Source organism: Protopterus annectens, chromosome 10.part0, assembly GCF_019279795.1.
Source record: "Protopterus annectens isolate FY-2018-M chromosome 10.part0, PAN1.0, whole genome shotgun sequence".
Classification (NCBI taxonomy): Eukaryota; Metazoa; Chordata; order Ceratodontiformes; family Protopteridae; genus Protopterus; species Protopterus annectens.
Genome location: NC_056744.1, coordinates 1,522,105,482 through 1,522,125,228, shown reverse-complemented (window position 1 = coordinate 1,522,125,228; position 19,747 = coordinate 1,522,105,482). Strand labels below are relative to the sequence as shown.

General features: G+C 42.1%; 1 protein-coding gene across 5 annotated transcripts in view; it reads left to right on the top strand.

Annotated features, from left to right (window-relative positions):
• The window catches only part of LOC122813704 (zinc-binding protein A33-like), a 1,378,975-nt gene that overhangs the window by 394,378 nt on the left and 964,850 nt on the right, over positions 1 to 19,747 (top strand). For all 5 annotated transcript variants that reach the window (XM_044086163.1, XM_044086164.1, XM_044086162.1 and 2 more), the window contains exon 5: positions 12,362 to 12,486. In XM_044086163.1, the coding sequence (XP_043942098.1) occupies positions 12,362 to 12,486 (125 nt within the window). The remainder of the gene's footprint in view (positions 1 to 12,361; positions 12,487 to 19,747) is intronic.

Here is a 19,747-nt window from a genome sequence, read left to right as displayed (position 1 = left end):
TCGTTGGGTTGCAAAATGATCCTCATTGCCCCCTACTGGCCTCTACAGATATGGATGTCCTTCAAGGATGCATCTGCAGTCATAACATCTGGGTTGTCCTGCCTCAGGCAGCCCTTCGGTCGGCCGGATTCCAAAGTCTGGGTCTGGCCTCGGCTGATGTCGCACTTTCCCCGACGTCAGAGCTTCTGGGGTATAAAGGCATCAGCCGACGCCATTTTCCTCAGTCTTTCTTGCCGCGTGGTGCCCGAAGCAGAAGCTGTTCGCAAGTGCCGGTCGGTCAGATCCAGAGATTTCAGCTACCGAAGACTTTGAAAAAAGCTAAGTACCCCGTTGGGGACTCTTTCTTGCCTCAGCCGATGTCAGACAAAGTAAATAATTGTTTAACTTGTGGGAAACAAATACCTCATAAGGATTTCCATTCTTACTGCCTTCCTTGCTTAGGCCCAGACCACGACGTATCAGCTTGTTTAGCCTGTGCCTCCTTCAACCGACGGACTCTTAGATGTCGGTCGGAGTTTGCAGAAGAATCGGTAACGCTTTTGCATATAAAATGCCGTCGGAGACCCCGACTAAGCATATGGCCAAAAAACGCAGGGAAAAGGACCGCCACTCGCGGCCTGCGGTTTCGGCTGAAACCACGGTTAGGCCTACCGCGAGTGTCTCAGTTTCGGCTGAAACAGAGTCATCGGTTCTTAGTATGACCGAAACCATACCTCCGACAACCGAGGCCAGAGAGGCCCCGGCTGAGTCGGCTTCAGAAATCCCTACCGAAGCTAGCGCTCAAGAATTGTCCGACACCATTCCATTGGACATTTCTTCACCTGCACGTGGGGCAGCTAGGTCCCCAGCTTCTATGTCTATTAAGGCCTTCTCCAGGGCTAAAGCTGCCAAACTTTCAAAAGCTTTACCCACCAAATCTACTTCACAGAGGCCTTCCTCAAGTTCTCAGATTCTCAGTTTTGCTGAGGACCTTATATCCTTAATTAGGGGTTCCCAACCTCACCCTGACAGGGCCTCCCAACCTCCACCTGACAAAAGGCCTAGGACTGAACCCTCTGAACCTCTCTCCTCTGATTACTCCACGGATGGATCTGATTTGTCAGACCATCAGGAGGGGGGCCTATTCGCCTTATGAGGATTCAGATGCAGAAGACTCTATTCCTTCGGCCTCCCCTCCTGAAGAATTTTCCTTTGGGGAGACTTTGCACTCAATGAGGGAACACTTTCAATGGCAGGGTCAGGATTTTTTCTGATTCTAGAAAAAGATTAAGGACATTTTTACATTTATCCCAGCATAGGCCCTTTGCCATACCTCCAGTGCTAACTGTAATTGATGATGTGTATAATGATGTCAGTTCTGCACCTGATTCTCTTCCCCCGGCCCCTGCCAAACCTGACAGATATTACAGGGTCCCGGATTCTCACTTCCAACTGTATAAAGCCCATGCTGCAGACCCAGAAACTATTTCTCAGGGCCCAAAAGGTGGTGTTGCAGCTACCACTGCCAAAAATCCCCTTCCCTCTGAAAGAGAGTCTAGAGCATTAGAGAGATGAGGTAAGAAGGTTTATACATCTGCTACTCTTTCTGCCAGGGCATTAAACTGTCAATTCCATATGATACAGTACCAAGAATATTTGTTAGATCAGCTGAATAAAAAGCTTTCTTCTCCTGAACCTTTAGACCGTAAATCCCTTCAGGATTTGGTACACAACTCTCAGCAGGTCAGTAATCATTTCTTAAAATGTGGCTATGATGCACTGGAGGCTTCATTTAGATCAGCTATGACTGGGGCAGTAATTGTAGGCATGCCTGGCTAAAAGAGCAATCCTTGCCAGACCATGTCAAGGCTAAACTCCTAGATGCTCCAATGGAGAAACAAAGTTTATTTGGCTCCCCTGCACAGGAAATTCTAAAGAAAGTGGAAGAAAAAGCAAAATCTGTGCAAACAGTAAAGGAATTTCTGCAGGTCCAACCTCCGAGGTTCAGCAGAAACTGGCCTTCAAAGGATTGGTCCTTTCCAGACACCTCCAGAGCACAGAGGGGCAGGAATAGACGCCCTAGAGGCAGAGGTCAATCAAAGGGTGCCTACAGGGGCCGTCAGTGGCAGCCTGCCAACCAGAGGAATAGTGCCACAGCTGCAACCACAACCACTACCACAGGACAGACACAATGACTTGACTCTGATTCCGCCTACCAGGGAACAACTGGAAAGCTACCTTGGGCGGAAAGCTGGCTTTATTCTCAAAAAACTGGCATTGCATTACAAAGGACACATGGACATTGCAAACAATAGACAAAGGATACAGGTTTCACTTCCACACTTTACCAAAAAGGAGCGGAATGCCAAACCTTCCACCAAACCAGAAGCCAGAGGCTTTAAGACAAATCAACAATTTACTTCAGATAAAAGCGATAGAAAGGGTACCATCTATGGAACAAGGCCAAGGATTTTACTCCAGACTATTCCTTGTACCAAGAAAAGAAAACCAATGGAGGCCTATTCTTGACTTGTCCGCACTGAACACATATCTCATTGTGCCAAAATTCAAAATGCTGACCCTACAGCAACTTCTTCCCATGTTGGGCAAGGAGTCTTGGCTGGTGACTCTAGATCTCAAGGAGGCATACCTGCACGTCCCTATCCGACCAGATTGCAGAAGACACCTCAGATTTCTTGCAGGATCAGAGCATTATCAATTCTCAGCATTACCCTTTGGCTTATCTACTGCGCCCAGAGTATTCACGAAATGCCTGGCATCAGTAATTGCACATTGCAGACTTCAGGGAATTCAAATCTACCCATACCTGGACGATTGCCTGATACAAGCGGACAACAAGACAAATTTGATAAAGGATTTGGCCTATGTCATACACCTGTTACAGGCCTTGGGATACACAGTCAACATCCAAAAGTCAAGACTAGTGCCATCCCAAAGGATAACCTTTTTGGGTGCAGATCTGGACACAATAACTCAAATGGCTTTTCTCACAGAAGAAAAACAAAAACAACTTCCAGATTACTTCATGACTTTAACAAGACAAACTCAGCTTACTGCAAGGAAAGTCCTGCAGGCCCTGGGTTACATGGCATCCTGCATAATTTTGATCCCGCATGCCAGGCTGCATATGAGGAAATTACAATGGTACCTAAGGAATGTATGGTCTCAACACAGGCACAGTCTAGAAACCATGATACCAATCATTCCATGCCTTGAAAAGGAATTCCTGTGGTGGGCTCAGGCCTGCCAGTCCAACAGAGGGTTGCCTTTCAACAAACCAAAACCAAGGCAGACCATCACCACGGACGCCTCAGACCTAGGATGGGGAGCACACATGTAGGACAAATGTATCCAAGGCCTATGGTCTCAAGGCCAGCTAAACTTGCACATAAACCAAAAGGAGATGCTGGCAGTGAAGCATGCAATCGAGGCATTCAAACCATTCCTCCAGCAAGGACATCTGCTGATAAGGACAGACAACACCACGGTCATGTGGTACATAAACAAACAGGGAGACACACACTCCTACCCTCTATGCCGGATGGCAATGGATCTGTGGAACCTAGGCCTGAATCTCAATATCCAGCTGCAGGCCAAATTCGTACCAGGAAAAGAGAATTCACTAGCAGACAGCTTAAGCAGAACTACCACGGATGCTCACGAATAGATGCTGCATCCAGACATCTTCAAGCTCATAACAAAGAAATGGGGAATGCCAGAGATAGATCTGTTCGCCTCCCCACTCAACCACCAACTGAAGAAATTCTGCTCAAGGACATACCACCCACAAGCCTGGAGGGTGGACTCTCTCTCTTTCAGCTGGAATGCCCTAACAGTGTATGCATTTCCACCTCTCCCATTGATGTACAAGGTTCTACTGAAGATCAGGGAGGAACAGCCAAAGGTGATACTAATAGCTCCCGACTGGCCAAGACAGCACTGGTATCCGCTACTGAGAAGCATGTCTCAGGCGAACTCATGGCCTCTACCCCTTTGGCCTCTTCTTCTAACGCAGAACAATTTCAAGACCCTGCATCCAAACTTGAAAACACTGCAACTAACTGCCTGGAAAATTGCTTAAAACCAAACCAAACTGTCTTATCTCAGAGGGTCAAGGACATTATCCTGGAGGCTCGCAGACCCTCCACAAGGAAGACATACTCAGCTAAATGGAAGAGATTCCTCATTTGGAGCACATCAAAGGGCACAGATGTCACAGTGGCAAACCTAGCACACATCCTAGAATACTTAGCAGAATTGTTCCACAATGGCCTGTCCTACTCTTCCATTAAGATTCATGCTTCAGCAATTTCAGCAGAATACAATATTGATCCTCCTATCTTCTCTCACCCTCTTCTCAGACAATTTTTGAGAGGGATCAAAAATGTTAAACCTCCAAGGAGACCCCCTCTGCCTGCATGGGATCTCAATTTTGTGCTGGAAAAATTAACACTACCTCCTTTTGAACCAGCAGCATCAGCAGACTTACAGTTTTTATCTTGGAAAACTGCTTTCCTTCTGGCAATCACTTCAGCAAGAAGAGTATCCGAGTTACAGGCATTAATGGCGGTGCAGCCTTTCCTTATTTTTCACCAGGATAGAGTGTCTCTGAGAACCAATCTTACTTTCATGCCAAAGGTGGTATCCAGGGTATCCTTGAACCAAGCTATTCATTTGCCTACGTTCTTCCCTAACCCACAGAACAAAGGAGAAAAACTTTTGCACACCTTGGATATACACAGACAACTACGCTACTATCTGGACAGAACTGAAACCAGCAGGAAAACTGACCAACTTTTTGTAGCATATGCAACTGGGGTGCAAGGAAAAGCAATTTCCAAACAGACAATTTCTAAATGGATAGGAAATTGCATTCGCTTTTGCTACTCTTTTCATGGAAAGACAGCTCCTGAAAATATCAGGCCTCATTCCACAAGGGCCACAGCCACCACTACAGCTTTCCTACGAGGGGTGGCTACCAAGGACATTTTAGAAGCTGCTACTTGGAGCTCCGTGCATACATTTGCCAAGCATTACAATCTACCTTTATACTCCAGATCCCGAGCAGGCTTTGCAACTGCATTTTTACAGGGGATCTTAACTACACCATCCTTATCTTAGTACCTCCTCCCCCAGTTTGGCTATGGTATTCTACCCAGATGTTATGACTGCAGATGCATCCTTGAAGGACATAGTACAGTCTTGTACCTACCATAAATGTAGATGTCCGATAGGTATGCATCTGCAGTCAGGATTACCCACCCTCCTTCCCCTCTGTGGTATTCCTAGGGTGCTTACCCTTCTTTCAGCTAGCTGGGGGAATCTATTATGGTGTATTTGTTTGTTTGTGTATATATATATATATATATATATATATATATATATATATATATATATATATATATATAGGCATCTGGGGCAAGAAACACTGAGGAAAATGGCGTCGGCTGATGCCTTTATACCCCAGAAGCTCTGACGTCGGGGAAAGTGCGACATCAGCCGAGGCCAGACCCAGACTTTGGAATCCGGCCGACCGAAGGGCTGCCTGAGGCAGGACAACCCAGATGTTATGACTGCAGATGCATACCTATCGGACATCTACATTTATGGTAGGTACAAAACTGTACTTTTCCATTCCTGCACCATTACCTTCTCGATCAGCCCTGGATTCTGGATCCGATTCCAGACCTACTTGATTCATCAAACAGGTGGGCTGCATCAATCCCTCCAAACACTCCAGCTCACGGCTTGGTTGCTTCACTTCCAACCTTAGCCAGGCTTCCCAACATTTCCCCGGCCGTGCATGAGATTATTGTCTCCTCTCACAAGTCCACAACTAGAAAAACTTTTGCTAGCGAATGGAAATGTTTTTCTTGTTGGGCAGAGGCTAGGAACGTAGATCCTTTTTCAGCCCCAGTCCACGACATTTTGGAGTTCCTAGCACAATTTTTTCATTCTGGGTCCGCTTCTGCTACAATCAGGGTTCAATTGGCGGCCATTACTATCTTTCATTTTGGGTTGTCTAATTCAAACATTGTCTCATATGCTCTGTAAAGCCTTTTTAAGAGGGACTACTCTCATTAGACCTCCAGTGAGAGATCCTCCTCCTCCTTGGGACCTTAATTTGGTACTAACCTCCTTAATTATGCCCCCCTTTGAACCTGCAGTGTCCTGCTCCATTAAGTTTCTATCTTGGAAAACACTCTTTCTGGTAGTTATTACTTCAGCCAGATGCGTCTCTGAACTTCAGGCACTATGTGTTTGTCTTCCATACTTGTTTTTTCATAAGGACAGGGTTGCTCTGAGGACTAATCCCTCATTCCTTCTGAAAGTCTGCTCAGAAAATAATTTAAACCAATCTGTAGACCTTCCTGTGTTTTTCCCTAACCACACCAACAAGGCAGAATACAAATTATACCAATTGGACGTTCATAGACAATTTCATTTTTACTTGCATAGGCCTAAGGATATAAGGAAGTCTGACCAACTATTCCTTTCCTACGCTCTAGGCAAACAAGGTCTTCCAGTTTCCAAAGTGACCTTATCCAGGTGGTTGTCTCGCATTATTACTTTCATTTATTAATTGAGAAACAGAGTTACCTATCAAACCGAAAGGTCATTCTACTAGGGCTTTGGCCACCTCTGTAGCCTTCCAATCTAGGTTGCCCATGGATTCCATCTGTGCAGCTGCTATGTGGGCAAATCCTCATACCTTTATTTCTCATTACAAGCTAGATATGGTCTCCAGGAGCAGAGCTGACTTTGGTTCCACTGTTCTGAAGAGTCTGTTTCAATGAGCCGCGCAGGATTGTAGGTGCTAGGGACGCTGTCCCAACCAGCAAGAACGAAAGTGAGATAGACAATTTAACATAAAGAAGTTATGTACCTACCATAACGTTCCATGTTAGTTGTCTTCATCTCGCTTTCTTTTTTGTGTCCCACCCTCCGTCCCCCTGTCCTATTGGATTGAGGTGAGTTTTGGTTTCACTGGCTGAGTGTTCTCTGGTTTGTTTCCTCTACTGACTTAGAGAGTATGACAGGTATGACAAACAAACTTGACGAAGCAAAAAAACAAATATAAAACACACCAAACAGCCAATACTTAATCCAGCAGAAATTTTCTTTATTCTCTCCAAAGATCTGGTACCTCGGCCATTCGCCTTCAAAGGATCACAATTCAATGTTACTTAGTAGTAGTATTTATATAAACATTAATTGGATCAATTATTCAATTTATTACATCATTAAATGCAAAAAAGGAGGGAAAAAATGCATCAGAAATATATTTAAAGTGACCTTCCTATTTATAAATTCTTATATAAATATATGAATATTAGTATCAAAAATATAAACATTTTATGTTATTTATTTGATCAAAAAATATTCATAACATGTTAAATAATCAAATTATCATATGCCTAATTCTAAATTCAGTCCTAAAGGTTTTAAAGTATTATATTTTAGAATCATTTTAGTTTCTAGCTCCAATAATCTGTCACAAATATTATCACCTTTACAACAAAAAGGTTTGCCCAAAATACTAAATTTTAAACTATCAGCTTTTCCTTCATGAACTTCTAAAAATGTTTGGCAACTGGACTAGATAAATTATGGTTTCGGATGTCTTTTAAATGCTCTAGAATTCTCACCCTAACCATTCTTTTAGTTTGTCCAATATACCATGTATTATTACAAGAACAAGTAAGTGTATATACAACACCAATAGATTTGCAAGTAAAATAGTGTTTGGGGTAGTGGTTGACATTATTAATACATCTGACATCAAAAATTCTGTCACATACACTGCAAGATCCACATCTAAAAGATCCCATGCTAGTGGCTTTGGAAATTCTTTTTGTCAAGAGATTATTATTCAATATTTCCTTTAAATTTTTACCTTTCTTATAAGAAAATATTATGTGATCAGGAAAAAGTTCACCTATCTGATCATCCTCACTGATCAAAAACCAAAATCTCTTGATGATAGAAACAAATTTTTCAGAAAAGGCAGTATATCTAGTCACAAAAAACACATCTTCAATATCTTTATCTTTTTTGTAAGAATCTATAACATTCATTTCTGTCTTCCTAAATGTTTTCTGTTTATTAATGTTATTCATGCTAGCTAATAATTGCCCTTTATCATAACCTCTATCACATAATCTAACAAATACCTCATTTAATTCGTAATCTAACTCAGATTCTATGCTGGTATGCTGATATATCCTTTTGAATTCTCCATGAGGTAAGGCTCTTAACAAATGTGGAGGATGCATGCTGCTAGCATGTAAAAACATATTCACTGACGTACTTTTCCTATAAGGTCTGAATCCTATAGTATTATTTTTATCAAATAATGTCAAATCCAAGAAATTGATTTGATTCCTACTGATCTCATATGAAAATGACAAATTATGTTCATTTTCATTCAAATTTTCAAAAAATTCACAAAACTCTATAACATCCCCTCTACATATGAAAATTAAGTCGTCAATGAAACGCTTGTACAAAACCACTCTATTTTTAAAGAAATCTGAGGTATAGATAAATTTCTTTTCAAAGGAATCCATGTATATAATGGCATAAGTGGGAGCATAAGCTGCTCCCATAGCCGTTCCCTTGATTTGTAAAAAATACTCCTCATTAAATACAAAATAGTTGTGAGTTAGACAAAATTCTAACAAGGAGATCAAAAAGCTGGTCCTCGGACCTTCACCTAACATATTATGAATGGCTTCAAGCCCCCATCTTATGTTGATGTTTGTATATAATGACTTAACATCGATGGTTACCCAATAAAAATCTCTCTCCCAAGAAATTTTATTTACTTCATTAATCAGATCCTGAGTGTTACTAATATGAGCATTTACTTTTTTGAGATGAGTTTTCAACTGGAAATCCAGGAAAACATTAACATTCTCCAAAAAAGAGCCTATCCCTGATATAATTGGCCTACCAGGGGGCTCTACCAGATCTTTGTGAATCTTGGGAAGAGCATATAATATGGGTATGCGAGGGTCCTTAATATACATCTTCTTGATATCAGTATGCAAAAAGAAACCTAATCGCTCTCCCCTTTCCAGAAGGGTTAACAATTCTTCATTATACAATTTAGTGGGATCCCCATCAAGTTTGGAATATTCTTCACTATTAGAAAGCAATCTATTAACCATAGTACAATAATCAGATCTATTAAGAATAACCCAATTACCCCCTTTATCTGCACATTTAAATATATAATCATTTTTCATTTTTTTCAAATTTTTTAAAGCTTGCCATTCATTTTTGCTTAAATTGTATTGTTTTTTTTCTTTACTAAACTCTTCAAACATTAACTTCATCTCTTTAAGAACAACTTTTTGAAAAGTCCCCCTGTCCTATTGGATTGAGGTGAGTTTTGGTTTCACTGGCTGAGTGTTCTCTGGTTTGTTTCCTCTACTGACTTAGAGAGTATGACAGGTATGCTCTACCTGTTTGCTTGGACAGGATGATTCTTTGGCTATGTCTGGGGTTAGCTATTTCAAATGAGATCTGGGTAGCTAGCGCTAGGCATCATGGGATAAGGGGTAGCCTCGAGCCAGTAAACAGCTCTCGAGCTATAGAAGATGGCCGTGTTGGAGCCAAGGATAGGCCCCGATCCCAACCAGCAAGAACGAAGGCAAGATGAAGACAACTAACATGGAACATTATGGTAGGTACATAACTTCTTTTTCTCCATTCCGAAGGAGGTACGGACCTCCTTGAAATTGATTACATGTATAGTTCTGCAGTTGTGGGACTGCATACATATCTGCTGACCTCACAAGACCCAAACATAGTGAAAGTTTTGAAGCATGAGGAGAATAAATCTAAGATGACTTCCCTGCTTAGTCTAGCAGAAGCATATCAGCATCAAGTGGGAATGGAAATCAAACCAGAAGTAGATAAAACTCAGGCAGCAACTGAATATGTCAAAAAGCAAAAGAAAGAATATAAGGTGAAGGTTCAGATGAGAAGGCAAGAAATTTGGAAAGTCCATAAATGTAGTTGCAAGGATAGAAAACTCCTGGAGCAACCTCGTGTTGATCAGGATCAAACACAGGAATGGTTAAGAAGAGGCAAATTCAAATCAGAAGATGGAAGGTTATTATTGGCAGCCCAAGATAATGGACTACATATATAAGTTGGTTTACAAAGTCCATTGAACATGTGGGGGAAGCAGACAAATGTAGGTTTTGTAAAACAGAATTGGAAACAGTTGCACGCCTTGTTGCTGATTATGACATACTAATGGCAGAAGGACTGTATACTGAAAGGCATAATAATATGGCAAGACTGTTGCACTGGGGATTATGCAAACATTATAATATTGAAGTAGTTGAAAACGACTGGAAACATGAGCTGCAAAGCATAATAGAAAATGATGGCCTACATCACATGGGATCACCTGTTACCAACAGTTCAATAGATAGATGCGAGAAAACCAGATATAGTGGTCTGTGAAAAGAAGACAAAAGTAGCATTGATCATTGAAATCACCATACCCCGTGACTACAATGTCTTGCGTACAGAGAGACACAAAGTCATAAAATATCAGGATTTGCAGGCAGAAATGAGAGCAATGTGGAACAAAGATACCCAGACAGTTCCAATAGTAGTAGGAATAATGGATCTTATAAAAATGAACCTACAATTTTATTTAGATATATTACTGATGCATGTAACTGTGTATGAATTGCAGAGGAGTCATTGCTGGGTACATTGCGGGTGCTGTGAAGAGCACTTCTGGCTGACATCAAAGATTGAAACAATACTAATTTCAAGAACCTTAATCATACTTTGACTTGGGAATGGGGTCAATTCCCACCATAGTATTAGAAATCCAAAAGATGTTGAGAAATTAAAGAGAGTCTTCTGTAACCAAAATGTTGGATTGTATGGTGGCCTGCCTTATGAATTTAGATGTAGAAACACTGTGAGTTAAGGCTGAATGTGTATTGTGGGTGTTGCTTTGGTAGTGTGTTTTGTGAGATTGCTGAAAGTACTTATTGTAATTATTGCATATGGGAGGCCTTTGAGGTTTTGGGTTTGTAGATTTCTTTTACTCTGCCTATGTGGGTCTGTGTTTTTGTCCTTTAATGTGTGTATGGCAGGTATTGTGTAGTGCAGTGTGTGTCTGACAACCTGTTTGGTTTTTGTAGTGGATGTATACAAGAGCCTTTCCTCCAGAGATGATGTATAAGTACGTCTCTCACATACTCTTTGATTGGGTAATAGGTGGTTGTCAGAAAAATTGAGACAACTTATGCAATGTCTCAGTACGCCTAAAGAGATAGTATGAAAGTACAAATCAATAGTTTTAGGTATAAATAGTGGGTTACAACAGGACTGGTGCCAAGGATTCTGTGCTGCTCTTTGTATAACCACTGGAGGGAGAACAGATTTTCTGGGGTAGTTGTCATATTCCTGGACTGGCTGATAGTGAAATCAAAACATCTTTATCCTTCTGGGTGAGGAAGAGAGGATGGGGAAGGAAGTGTTAAGTAAGTCAGGGGAGTTGGAGTATAGTCGATAGAAGGCAGTATTTAGGTAACTAGCTTTTTTATTACCTCTTAGTTCTGCCATTAGGCTTGGTAAAATAGTGGTCCTGTTGTCACCAATATAACAAGGAGAGCTGAAGACTGACAGAGGATAGGAAAAGTTTGTCTACCACTCTAGCATCAATTGCCCAATCATTAAAACCGATAGTGTGCCAGTCTGAATATAAATTTTGATTTTTTTTGATATGTTAGATAAATGAATTGTTTTGTCCATTTGCTTCCACACCTCATTATTTTGTATATTTTATTGGAATTTTGAATGCATTTGTTTCTACATAATAATTGTGTTTTTTATAAAATAAATTTATGAAATCACTGTATTAATACACACACTGACTATACCTCTCAACTAATCTTCTTCTTTCGGCTTTTCCCGGTTAGGGGTCGCCACAGCGGATCACCTTGTCCGCACACTGATTGGCAGTGGAATTTTATGGTGTTGAATTGCCAGCCCGGCGCCCAACCTTCCACAGAAGGCACACACACATGCACACCTAGGGCCAATTTAGAGTGTCCAATCCACCTGCAGCATGTCTTTGGGATGTGGGAGGAAACCGGAGCACCCGGAGGAAACCCACGCGACCACAGGGAGGACATGCAGACTCCACACAGAAGGCACCCCAGCCGAGGATCGAACCGGAGAACCTCTTGCTGTGAGGCGGCAGTGCTAACCACTGCACCACCGTGGCCGCCCGACTATACCTCTCAACTAATGCAGAGTTTTTTTGGGGCTTGCATTCGGTAAATATGAATATTAACATTTTTCTGCCTTATCTTCTCAGGTATTCAGAAATACTGAAGGGAGTACATGTTACACTGGTGAATCTTAAACTGCGAGAGGAGGTATATAGGGACCCAGCACTGCTGCACAATATTTGGAAGGAAGTGGAAGCAGTTATCAAACCCAGTAAGGGAGATATGTTTATATAAAGTTGTTTGCTGTTAAGTCTTGAAGAGTTTCTGATTTTGCTGCATAGATTGTTGCCTGGAATTTGCAATGAATAATTGATGGATGTGTAAGCATAATGTGACTCTCAGAATCCATTTTACAGACTCGCTTGACTTGCATCATAAACACTTCACTGTTATTTTTTACTTCCAAAGTATCACCAGAAGGAAGACATGGAGGGAGCGGGGGCAGAGTGAATGCTTTGGAAGTAAAATAATTGAAATGGCAAATACAGTTAAATGCTTTTGTTAAACCTGGCCTCAGTAATGCAGAAAAAAAGGTTATTCTTAAACTGAAAGGCATTTATTCATTTATTTGTAAAATATTTTTTTATTGGTACTAGAGTGTGATGTAGCTCTTTGAAAATGAAATGTTCGTGGTGTGAATTTCAACAGTCTGATGAAGTCTTGCTTTTTACATTCCGATGAAAGTGCTTAAATTTTTTTATTTTATTAAAAATGTTTATTCTATCAAATATATGGTGTTTTGATTTGTATTAATCTAGACCTGTGTTTGCTGTTGTGCATGTTTTTTTATTGGTGTTACCATATATGTGCCTTATGATTTTAAGGAATTTGTTAGAGTTCCTGAATCTAATGATAAGTTGTTCACCTGTCATTTTCTTCGTACTTACAGTAGTGTTATATTTGCATTTAGAAGACAGTTTCTGAATTAAAAAATATGTTATGTACTTATTATGCCACAGTGGTACAGCTGTAGCTTTGTTGCCTCACAGCAAGAGGTTCTCCTGTTCGATTCTCGGCTGGAGTGCCTTCTGTGTGGAGTCTGCATGTCCTCCCTGCGGTCGAGTGGCCTCCGAAAGACATGCGTGAGTGAGCATGCCTTCACTGAAGGTTGGGCGTCGGGCTGGCAACTCGGCACCATAAAAATCTACTGCCAATCATTAGTGGACTGGAGTTCCGCTGTGGTGACCCCTAACTGGGAAAAGCTGAAAAGACAAACAACAGCTTATTTGAATGAGAGGTTTGTACCATCCATTCCACTACAGCATTCATAAAGAAATGAAAGTCTTCACCATTGGCCATAGGAGTTTTTGCAAACACAAGCTTATAGAAGATAATCATCACATTCCATGTGTATTGTTGGTAAAAGGACGACGTGGGAGTTGTGGCTTTGTACTTTGTAATACATGTGACATCACTAACTTTGCCCAGTTAGGGCATACCAAAAAATTTTCCATAGTATGCAGGGTCAAGTCTGCATGATGCTTCAGACTACTCCAACCCAGCACCAGGGGAATAGTACTGGGGATGCTAAGAAAAAGTAGTATAGCCAAGCTTCTAATGGTCAGCTGGGTACACAAAACCAGAGGGGGAGACAATATTCCATATGTAGAGGCATTACTGGTTCTTATAGTACTTCGCCTCATTTACTTACACTGCCCATAGTGTGATGTACGTAACATGTTGTGACTTTAAGCTTTGTGGCCTTGTGCATCTGATGAGGTATACCTCTAAATATGTTAGTGTCAGCATGTTAAGCACTTTTCTTGCTTTAAAATGACCCCTATAAAGAGCCAGTTTCATAAGTACAATTTTCCTTAAACAAATGCAAACAGCTGGATTCAGAATGAAATAGAAGAGCATACTACTTACTAGGTAATGCTGGCAGCATGTTGTAATACACCTGTGAAAATGTGAAGTTCAAAAATGACACATGAAACTACCTGAGGGTCACAAACCAGAAGTCTCCTATGCAGAGTACCTTAGTTCCACATGTACATATAAAATGTGCCTTGTTCATAAATCTGCAAAGATAAACGGCATTTGTACTGAAGAGGCATTCAAGTATGTGTAGCAACCATGGCATACTTATTAACTTTTAAAAGCCCTGTGCTTCAGTTTGTAATATCAGCACACATCCCACAAATATCCACTTGATACACTGTGGAAATTAAAAAAGGCACCAGATGCAGATCTGAGTATATGTAAATGAAGTTTAAAACTACATTTTAAAACAAGGGCTGTAAAGGTTTTATGTATTGGAACAAGGAGGAGGATGTAATGGAGCCGCCTCCTTCTGCAGCTGTTGCAACAGCTACCTGCAAGTCCTTCTTTAGTGTTTCTTTCACTGTGCACTTGGCATCATGTTGGCCCTCATTTCCGCCACCACATGATGTTCTTCATGTTTCACTGTTGCAGTCATTACATTTGGGTAATCTGCTGGCAGGTTTCCCTCAGTCGGCCTGATTAACAAAGTCTTGGGTCCTGCGTCGGTCGGTGGCTGTCTCTTCTTCCATGACATCAGGTCGTCGGGGGTATAACACATGCAGCCGACTCCACTTTCATCAGTCTTTCTTGCCGTGCAGTGCCCGAAGCAGTTCACAAGTGCTGGTCAGCCGACTCCTGAAATTTTCGTTTGCGAGTTTCAGAACCGAAGTCTTTAACTTAAAGCTAAGTACCTTGGAGAAACCTTTTCTTGCTCCTTACCGATGTCAGTAAAAGTTAATAATTGCATTACTTGTGGGAAGCAAATACCTCATAAGGATTTTCACTTGTACTGTATTCCTTGCCTAGGCCCTGATCACAACGTGCCTTGCTGTCGGTTTTGTGCTAAATTTAATCAGTGTACTATAAAACGTCTGTATAGTTTTGCTTTAAAATATTTTGAGACTAGATTTAACTATCCACCAATGTCGTCTGTTAGCAATCTGACTACCGGAATAATAAAGGCTTTCCTCTTAGTAGAACGTGGAACTTTAAGTTAAGTAAAATCGAAATCAAAGTCCAACAGAACACCAGGTAAGCGTTTCAAAACACCAATTTATTACGAAAAATAAATAAAAGTCACCAGATTAAGCGCTTTCATCTCCCATATGGAGACTTCATCAGAATCTGTTGTACATACAAATCTTCAGTTTAAATACATCTAAGTAACACCCATATTTAATTAGTCTTGACTTCTAATAGGCTGGCCATTAATTGACACTAATTATGTTATGCTTGAATGTAAAAATATTATTGACAAATTGAATGTACGAAGTGGACAATGTGATTTCAAAGAACCATGTTAGGAAGACAAGAAAATTGGATAGGGATTTGAACGACTACAGGGAGGGGAAAGCATACTTTTGTGACGATAGGAATTTTCAGAAGGAACTTGCAAAACAATGAAGGAGGTTACAACAGGGGAAAAGAAATGGGACTTGGTGAATACCAAGGTCACCATGGGGGATACAAACAAATGCACAATCAATATGGAGATCAAAACACTAATAGTGGGATCCCTTTAGAAGAGCAGGGACCGAGAAGGTCCGAAAGGATAAGGAATTTAGACCAGCAACCATCTTATGCAGTAGTGACGAGGAACCACTATGTACCACCACATATGAGGGGGAGGGGGGGTGTCAGGGAGATAAAATAAACAGTATTATCCGTTCTCCCATGTCCCAAGAATGTGTTAACGAAACCTGTTCAAACAATATAGAGAGAAACGTTGGGTCCAAGGTTATTTTATCCAAATTTTTTTCATTTACAACTACACAGATGTTGAGGTAAATAAGAACATTTCAACTTGTTCACAAAAGGTTTTACATTTGTCCCAGTTAAAAAACCTGGGATTGATGAAATTTTATTAGATTTTAGGCTATTTACTAGGAAGTTGAACTTATTTCACATGTTCAAAGAAAGGAAGACTAAACACAGAAAAACTACTCTTAAGAAAGCCAGTACTTTTAACCCCCCAATACACCAAGACATGTTGAATTTTGAAAGGTGTGTCACGGGCACAATAAGGGATGGATATAAAAAACACCCACCCATAGGACAAAACTTGACTAAGAATGAAATTTGTACCCTAAAACAATTAAGTGACAACGTCAATTTGCGGATAATGAAACCGGATAAAGGTGGAGGGGTAGTGCTGATGGATACACACAAAAAGAATATGTGATATACTAGACAAAGACAGTAGGTATAGCCTAGTATCTAGGAATGAAGTGAATATTTCTTACAGGAAGATAGACATGATTTTAGAAGATAATTTACTACAAGGTCTTATAGATAACGAACTATATAATTTTTTAAGGGTAATAAAACCTGTCATCCCAGCAATATTTGGCATACCCAAGGTGCATAAGGACAAAGAAAGTCCACCCCTAAGACCAATTGTGTCTTCACAAGGTTCAAAAACACAACCACTTGCAATTTTTGTGGACACCAAACTAAAAGAATTTTACAAGAAATTTACTCACATTTTAATAGACTCATGGGATTTCCTATCTAAAATAGGTGGCACACAGTATGGGGAAGGTATTGTTTTTTTTGACAATTGATGTGAGAGATTTATTTTCGGTCATTCCACACCGAATTGGGTTGGAATGGTTTGAAAATATGATAGTTGAGATGAAAATCCTCACACCTGATGATTTCAGGTTGGTTATGGAAAATATGGAACTTGTTTTGAAGTATAATTAAATTTATTTTCAAGGAGATTTATACCATCAAACAGATGGAGTTGCCATGGGATCTGCTTGTGCACCTATTTACGCAAATATAATGTTATTCTGGGAAAAACATTTTGTCTTTAGTTCTACCTTTTTCAAACACATTATAGGCTACTATAGATTTTTGGACGATATATTCATTTTATGGGATGGACCCGAAGATGAAATTAAAGAATTCATCAAATATATTAATCAGAGTACAGAATTTCTCGAGTTTACTTATGATTCAGATTCAGAAGAAATACACTACTTGGATGATGTAATGTGATCCTATCTCGCCTACATTCTGTACTGATGGGTTCGGAGCCGATCCTCGGCTCCGACTCGGCACGCTATACTATAGAACGAAGTCTCTTATTGGCTGAGCTCTCCCACATCCCAGGATGCACCACCACTGCCTCCCAGATCTCATTTGCCGCTTCTACAGCAAAGACGTGGTCTCGGACTTGGCTGAGCTAAGTGCTTATTTCTTTAAAAAATTCTGTCAGGAATTTTTGGCTAATTTACCCAAAATCTGTTTTAACAGCTATCGTTGTTTTTTGTGGAGAAATTATCATCAGTTTGAGGGAAAGGATCCCATTTAAGTTAGAGGGGCCTTGCTCTCGCGCGTGGTTGAAACTTAGTGTGAGTTTTTTTTTTGTGGTATTGTAGTATAGTTTCGGACAAGTAATCCCGTTTTCTGTTAGAGGGGTCTTGTCCTCAGTTACGCTTTCCTTTGAGCAAAATTTTTTGTTAAAGATTTTTTCTGTGGTAGTGATTGGGTCAACATGTCGAAAGAGCACAGACCTTCTGGATTCAAGAAATGCTCTAAATGCAGTTACAAAATGTCCATTACGGACGATCACTCTTTGTGCGTTTATTGTTTAGGCCCTAAGCATCTTCAGGAGTCATGCAGCATTTGTCACGCTTTTTCCTCCCGTGTCCTCCAAGAGAGGAAAAACAAATTGATTTTAAAAGGACTTATCACCCCTTCCTTTGAGGAGGCTTTATCTTCTTCTTCCTCTTCACCTTCTAAGAAGAAGAAATCATCTGCTCCGACCAGCCCGTCGGAACCGGCTACAAAGAAATCTAGGCAGGCTTCTCCATCGGCTCCACGGACTTCGGAGCCGAGGGCGGAACGGTCTGCCTCGATGCCTCCAGCCTCGACTCCTCTGGCTTTGGAGCCGACGGCTAGAGCTTCGAGAGGCGGGTCACCTTCATCGGCTCCACTGTCTTCGGAGCCGATGAGAGTTGCCCGCTCAGACTCTTCCCCTTCGGCGCCGAAGTCCACTTCGACTCTGAGGGAAATTTCAATGGTTGTGGAGTCTCCCTCAGCACCGATATTTATCGAGACCATTTGGAGCCGGTCCCCCAGTCCTTTGGAACCGGTGGAGAAGTCGACTCGAACTCGTTCGATCTCTTCTCGGTCTTCGAGAATGTCGGATTCGGACATAGACAGGGTACTTCAAAGGCTGTTTCAGTCTCCAGTCTTCCAAAAGTTGGTTTCGGCTCCAGCCCAGTCGGCTCCGGAGCCGGTTGCCCACCCTGTTGTCTTGGTTCCTCCTCCAACAGCCACGGCACAGTTGGAGTCTGTGCTGGTGGAGCCGGTGGAGGTTTTCGGGTCGGTTCCGACCCTTACTCCAACCCGCCTCGGGTCGGAGTTCAGTACACGGACCTCCTCTGTCGGCCCGGGTGATGCCGGGACCGATGTTTTCGGTTCGAGCCACCCTCTCGGTGTCGGCTGCGGAGTCCGTCTACTGTTGTGGCCTCGGGGGTCGGACCTTCCCAGGACTCTGGGGGTCCCGCCTTCAGGGCCATGAGGAGTGCTTTGGCCAAATCTTCTTTGGCCACCTCCACCGTCTCACCGGCACCTTCCCTTGGCACGGAGACTGGTTCCTTTGTAGTCCCCCTGTCTCAAGACAGCGGAGCCCTGGGGCCTGAGGCCACCCCCATCGGGGGTTCCCTCCTTCCTGAAGGTCCCTCCGAAGCATCTTCGGAGAAACCTCCAAGGAAGAGACAGTGCAAGAGGAAGCATGTCTACTCCCCTGACAAGTCTCTCACCTCGGACACCGACCTCGATGATGCGGAGGGGTCCCCCAAGTCGTCCTCGGATGATGTCTCCTTTGCGGACATTTTGGAAATCCTGAAGCAACGAGGCGACTGGCAGTCCAAACCCCCCTTCCGCTGAGGAGTCGGTATTCCTCAAGGCCTTCGGGGCTCAGCCCTCCACCTCCTGGGTGTCTCCGCCCTTCGATGAGCTCCTGGATTTGATCTCTCGAAGGGAGTGGGAACACCCGGATTCTGTGGAACCAGTGCCAGCTCGCCCCAATAAATTTTTCAGCCCCCCCTGAAAAGGATTTTCTCTCCAAAGGTGTGGCTGTAGATGCCCTGGTGGTGGCATCTGCTACCCAACAAGATGTGGCAGAGGCTTCAACGTCCATCCATCCTCCTAACAAAGAGTCCAGGAGCATGGATCGGTACGGGAAGTGCACCCTGACTTCAGCAACCTTTACTTTAAGGTCTCTGAATTATCTCACGCACTTCACCAGACTTCAGAGGGATGTGGTCAAGGAACTTTCAGATACCCTCTTTGGTAACTTACCTGAGCAGTTTGCCCAGACGGTTAGCTCTCAGCTGGCTTACCCTATCATCGTTATCGAACTCGTCCATGAGGCTCATTTCATATGCAGCCAAGGGGGCGAGCAGAGCGGCGGGAACAGGTGTTGCTCTACGGAGACAAGCCTGGCTTCGCCTGTATCATTTTGCGGAAGCCTT